The sequence below is a fragment of the Microtus ochrogaster genome, unplaced genomic scaffold, assembly GCF_000317375.1.
Source record: "Microtus ochrogaster isolate Prairie Vole_2 unplaced genomic scaffold, MicOch1.0 UNK7, whole genome shotgun sequence".
In the NCBI taxonomy this organism is placed as follows: Eukaryota; Metazoa; Chordata; class Mammalia; order Rodentia; family Cricetidae; genus Microtus; species Microtus ochrogaster.
The window spans coordinates 2,619,665-2,625,939 of record NW_004949105.1 but is presented as its reverse complement, the minus strand read 5'-3'; the positions used below and the strand labels follow the sequence as shown (position 1 = coordinate 2,625,939).

Genomic DNA, 6,275 nt, shown 5'->3' with positions numbered 1-6,275 from the left:
TCAACAGTTTAGAAACATTAAAGGGTTCACAAACGACTTTGGAAATAATTGTTTAACCTTTAAAGCAGACAGCACACACAGCATGTTGGGAAGTATCTCCCAAGTGCACACAAGAGTCCCAAGACCCCTAACCCCTAAGCTAATGCATGAGATTTGCCACTGTGTGTGAGGAGTTTCTCGTCTGTCACCTGAGGCATTTGCAGGCATGACATGATACAGCCTTGCTAGAAATCCACGAAGCTGAGATATAAAGATTTTGGCAAATCAGGAAATAGAGAGAAACCAAAAACAAACTTCAACTTTGGTGACTTAAGACCTATGTTACTCACAATGAACACTTCTGGGTAAAGTAAAAGTCTACTTAATTCACATAATCAGTGCAGAAAAATCCCAATAAGGGTTTATCCGCAGATGAGGGCTAGTAACTGTGCTGAGCTGGGCCAGTAGGATATGTGTGTCTGAGAATCTGTGGGAACTGCTGTAAACAAAAGATCCATGAATGTTTTCTGTTTGTGTAGCATACATGCTTGGAATTGATCAGGAGAAAATGATAGATTTACCCCGGGGAAGGAGAATAAAACACATAGAACAGAAAACAGAATTAATCAATTTCCTTCCTTTTTCTGAATATCACATTTGAGGTGAATGGAATTTCCCCCACAATGTTAGTAAGTAAAATGATAAACCTTCTGAAATCTACAGACCTATAGATTCAAAGATGATTATATTTCCTATTCATCATAATGGGGGACAGGGATTTAAAACAATCACCGTAGCTGTATAGTGTGAAAGTTTTACCTGAATGGGACCCAGAGAGAGAGCTTAAAAGCCTGGCCTGTGGGTGGGTTCCATCAAACAACTCGGCCAAGTCGTTCAGTGCAGTCTGGAAGTAGGCAAACTGTCCAAATACCACTAGAAAAAGAAGAGAGGGTGGGCCATAGTCTTAAGAGCAAAGGAGAATTTGTTCACACACATTCACGGTCCCTCTAGAGGATCGTTAGTTCAGGAATCTTAGAAAAATAAGCACGCATGGGAGCTGGAGAGATGGTGCAGTGGTTAAGAACAGTTGTTCTTGTAGAGGACAGGGGTTTGATTCCCAGCACCCACAATGTGACTCCACCGTCCCTAACTCCAGGTCCAGGGACTCTTCTAGCCCCTGCAGGAACTGCACACATGTGACATACAGTCACATCCTAAACAGTGGTCTCTCTACCCAGGTGAGCAGACGGACCCAACTCATCTGCTGAAAGAACAAAGCCACGGAACTGTCAACCTCAGCCAGGTGTATTGCAAACCCACCTCAGGGATGGATGCCTCTGGGAGGAGATTATTAGAGTGCTTAAACAGCAGGGTTCACACCCTCGTGTCTGGGTGTGAAAGGGGGAAACAAGGAAATTCTCCCAGCATACCCAGGTAGCAGCATTGTGAAGATGACCTTGTCGCTGTACTTGGAAGTGGGGAGCAGCTGGGAAAGTCTGAGGCAGTTGCGGCTTCAGGTCCTGGAACAACTGGAGCTGAACACATGCACTACACTCAGAAGGGAGGATTCAGCCAGTTCTGGACCAGACTTAGCTCAAATGAGGGGAGCTCCAGACTCCTTTTGGATGCAAAGACAGAAACTCGGGATCTACATGACCTATAGTTTTTAAGATTGATGTCTATTTTTTAAATATGTATCTGGGTGTGGGTACAGGCTTGAGTGAAGATGCTTGTGGAGGAGGCCAGAGGTGTAAGATCACTCGAACTGAAGTGACTCCAATATGCATGTTCACTAACTTAAAATAATAGAAGTCTTTAAAAATATTTCATCTTGAATACATGCTCACATTAAAATTTATATGCTCCTGTCTCGAAAAATCAAAAAAAAATTTATATGCTCCGTTTCTGAATATGTGACTTTGATTTTAATGTAAGGGAAAATGGTGGCTTCTAGATTTCTTCTCTCTCTCTCTCTCTCTCTCTCTCTCTCTCTCTCTCTCTCTCTCTCTCTCTCTCTCTCTCTCTCTCTCTCTCTCTCTCTTTCTCTCTCTTTCTGGTTTACCATTGAGAGGAAGATGGAAATAGCTTGTAAGACTGTAAACGTTATTGTCTGGCTTCCTTCAGTAAAGAACCACAGAATATCTATTAATCTTTCCAGTCAGGAGCAAGTACAAGACACCCAGGACCCCTCTGCCTATATATCTCAAAGTCTCAAGGGTGACTATATCACCAGCCAGCTGTGCAGAGGTGTGACTCAGGCTTTTGACCTGCGTGTGCCTCTGCTTCCCGCCCAACATTTACAAACAAATGACTCCAAAGCCATTTCTGGACACAGCATGGAAGGGGGCCACGTTAGTGGTTGAGATGCCACTGCTTCCTTTACCCCATGTTAGTGGTTGAAATGCCACTGCCTCCTTTGAGGGACATGTGAACACATGACACCCCACTGGTAGAAGAGCATCAGGGGACACTGTGAGGGTGGGCTTAGAAAATCTGGTACTTCAGTAAACAGCTCTTCTTTTATATCATTTTTTTCGTACTTTTACCAAACAACAGACAGATTAGCTCTGAAGTGTGTGACAATGAATTAAAACAATAGCGATTTCTTACCGAATTCCTTGGGCACCGTGATGGAGTAGATGCATATCTGACCAGCTGTGTAGTTGTGAGGGTAGTTTGGGGACAACACAACCCCCTCTGATCCCGCGTACTGGCCTCCACAGGGTGCTGCAAACAAAACCAGCATAGAAATGTGAGCTGCGTGTGTGAGGGTGTGGCTGCAGGGTCAGGTGAGCCCTGTAGACAGATCTAAGCATGCTCAGCCTGCTCATCTTGGAACCCATGTCAACAGCTGACCCTGAACTGTCAATGAGGGTCTTGGGAGCACCAAGCAAAGACCCACATCAGGAATAAAAGCTTTCGACTCAAAGAGATTGACATTATTATCAAGGCCTGTCTGAGGAATTTTCAAATAATAATGAAATAGCTATACCACTATGCTGAAAATAATAAGTAACTGGATAAAGGATAAGCTCCCAGAATCAACTAGTTGATATCAGTCATCAGACTGATCTAAGAAATAGGAAGAACCCGTCAATTTTTAGCACATAAATAAGTGATCTTTGCCTTTTTAAAGTTTTGTTTGTTTTAATCTTTCATGGATACCTTTCTGTGGATGTCTTACATGAGTTCAAGATGAGATTAAAGGAGTGTCACTAGAAAGTGAGGGAAGAGATAAGAGGGGAGAGAAAGTGAACTTACCATGGGTTGTTTGGGCATGTGTGTATGTGCATGTATGTGTGCATATATCTGTGTGCACATTCATGTTTATATGTTCATGCATTTTATATGTGTGTATATATTAATGTATGTGTCTATGAGTGTATTTATGTGTATAGTGTATATGCTTATGTGTGTACATGTGTATATGTTTGTATTTTATAATGCATGTCTTATGTATATATGCCTATGTGTATTTGTTTACATATATTTGTATGTGCATATATGTTTGTATATATATGTATAGTTATATGCATGCCTGTGAATATATATACATGTGCATGTGTGTATGCACGTGTGTATATGTATGTTTGTGTGTATATGTATGTTTGTGTGTATATACAAGTGTATGTGAGTCTATATAGATATGTGTGTGTATGTGAATGTGTGTATGTGCATTTGTGTGTGTGTGCATGTGTATATGTGTGTACATGTGTATATATGCATGTGGGTGTGTGTACACTGTGAGATTATATGAACCTTTTCCTCTTCCTGATAATCTTACTAACTTTGCTGTTCCTTTTCTGGGTAAACCAGAAAACCCTTTAGTTCATGTGGTCAATGCTCTATTTGGGCATCAAGACAAAAGCATCCAACTGAGGCTCAGTTCCTTGTTCAGGTTGTGAGTTAAGTCGCCAATACTGGCATCTTTTTGTGATAACAGGAGGGGCTGGCACCTGCTCTTCCTTTCAGCTATGCTGCGTGACTGGGGACCAAGGCACCAAGCTGAGCTTCCCATAAACCCCGGGCCCTTTCCTGTACCATATGATGGCTCTTTATCTTAGGGACACCTTCACTGACCTGAACTCACAATTACTTCTAGGATGTGAGAAAGTTTGGTTTCTGGCTAAGATCCTTTCTTCTTTTTATATAAATATCGGCTCATACTTATAAGTATAAGTTAAGGAGTTTCACTGCATGCCCATATCATACTTGGTACTTTGATTGGAATCCCCTCCCTCCCTTTCTTTCTTCCCCCTTCCTTCCTCCTGGCCTCGTTCCCACCCACTACATTATTACAGTTCATTTATTCTTTATATGGCAATTTTCAAGTGGTTAAAAAAAGAGATAAAGATAGCATGTTTAATCTGTTCAATGCTAATTAGCACAGTTAGTCCTAATGGACAAACAGGACATTTGCCATGATTAATAAACTCTGTGGAATGTGGTAATGGAAATGGGATGGCTCTTGTTACTGGTTTGTTGGGAGAGCTAATGACAGTCAGGAGACGTCCCCAGTCTTGCATTGCGTGACTTGGCAGGCTCACCTCTTCCCACAGGACAATAGCTCACAGAGCTGACAGCCAACCAGGAAAGGCTAACTAACTTCAACAAACCATTTCATTAGTTATGATACTTTATTTCAGAGTATTTTTATTGTCCCAAAATAGCTACCATGGCTACAGTGCTGGCCACTTAATACAAGCCAGATTCATTTGGGTAAAGGAAACTTCAATTGAAAAAAAATGCCTCCATCAGTCAGGGCTGTGGAAAAGCCTGTGGTGTATTGCTTGATGGAAGGTTGATGTGGGCGGGTCCAGGTCACTGAGGGCACTGTCTTCTCTGGGAACACAGTCCTCATTGGATAAGAAAACAGACTGAGCTGGTGTGCAGAGTTCCTCCATGCCCTTTGCTTCAGTTCTGCTTCCAGGTTCCCGCCATGACTTCCCTCAAGGATGGAGTGTGACCTGAGAGCTTTAAGCTGAAATTAACCATTTCCTCTCCAAGCTGCTCTTGATCCTGGTGTTTTAGTACAAAAAATAGAAGCCCCAACTGAGACAAGTATTTTACAGTTTGCAAATGGAAACATGAATTCTCCTTTTGGATAGAGGCTGTTTATGGGTAACTAATCCCAGAGTGGAGGTTTCCGGTGAGATACTGTGAGTCTGGCCATCAGCGTAGACAGGTGACTGTCATTTCCACCTCGGCTGTGCCAATTCAACCTGCCTATTTCAGAAAAAGGTTTGCTTTCTCAAAAGCTTATGAGCCACATTTCTAAAAAGAAGTATAAGGGATAGAAGCCAATTTTATTTTAGCTCAGTCATATGAAATCCAAACAGCTCTTTTTGCAAATAGCCCATTTCTATTTATCATCTAACTATATCACCTATCTACCAATCTAGCTGTCTGTTCATCCACCCACCTACCTGTCTAATCTATCTATCTATCTATCTATCTATCTATCTATCTGTCTGTCTGTCTGTCTGTCTGTCTGTCTGTCTGTCTGTCTGTCTATCTATCTATCTATCTATCTGCCTATCTATTATCTATCTATCTATCTGCCTATCTATTATCTATGTATCTATGTATCTATCTATCTATCTATCTATCTATCATCTATCTGCCTATTATCTATCTTTCATTCTATCTATCTATCTATCTATCTATCTATCTATCTATCTATCTATCTATCTATCTATCTATTGATCTGTCTTCTTATCATCTATTTTATCTGTCATATGTATTCATCTTCTTATTGAGAAGTTTCTTGAGAATGTTACCATGTACTTCCTTTGGATTGGATAGAAAAGTAAACAAAACAGACACAATTTTTTCTAGTCACCTCAGTAAAATAAAAACATCACCTTGTTCATTTACAGTGAGAACAGCTAAGTGACTAAGGACTGTCCTAGGGACTCAGCAGTGACTTCCTGAGCGAGTGGCCCCCACTTTGGCTGGGGGTTATAGCCTGGACCGTTAGGCTGTATTTTAAGCAAAACACTACAAAGAAGGAAGGAGTGAAGCTGAGTCAGATGTACCTTGACAGGCAGGCAGAGCCCGGTCCCAAGAGGGCTTCCCATCAGCTCCTGTCACACACTCGATGGATGAGGGGTCCACAATCTTGTAGCCAGAGTCACACTGATAGGTGACTGTGGAGCCCAGCTTGAAGTCAGTTCCAATTCTCGTCCCGTTCATTATGTTCCCAGGATCAAAGCAAGCTTCGCGGGGCTTCTCTGGAGAAGAAAGAACATGTGCCAGGGCGGCAGCTCTGAGCACTCATTCCCTTTGTTTCTTTG

At 41.9% G+C, this 6,275-nt stretch overlaps 1 protein-coding gene across 1 annotated transcript in view; it reads right to left on the bottom strand.

Moving 5' to 3' along the window:
- The window catches only part of Csmd1 (CUB and Sushi multiple domains 1), a 1,422,978-nt gene that overhangs the window by 156,891 nt on the left and 1,259,812 nt on the right, over nucleotides 1-6,275 (bottom strand). The window contains exons 30-32 of the mRNA XM_005366231.2: nucleotides 6,018-6,212; nucleotides 2,590-2,706; nucleotides 799-912 (exon numbers count right to left, since the gene is read on the bottom strand). Coding sequence (XP_005366288.1) covers nucleotides 799-912; nucleotides 2,590-2,706; nucleotides 6,018-6,212 — 426 coding nt within the window. The remainder of the gene's footprint in view (nucleotides 1-798; nucleotides 913-2,589; nucleotides 2,707-6,017; nucleotides 6,213-6,275) is intronic.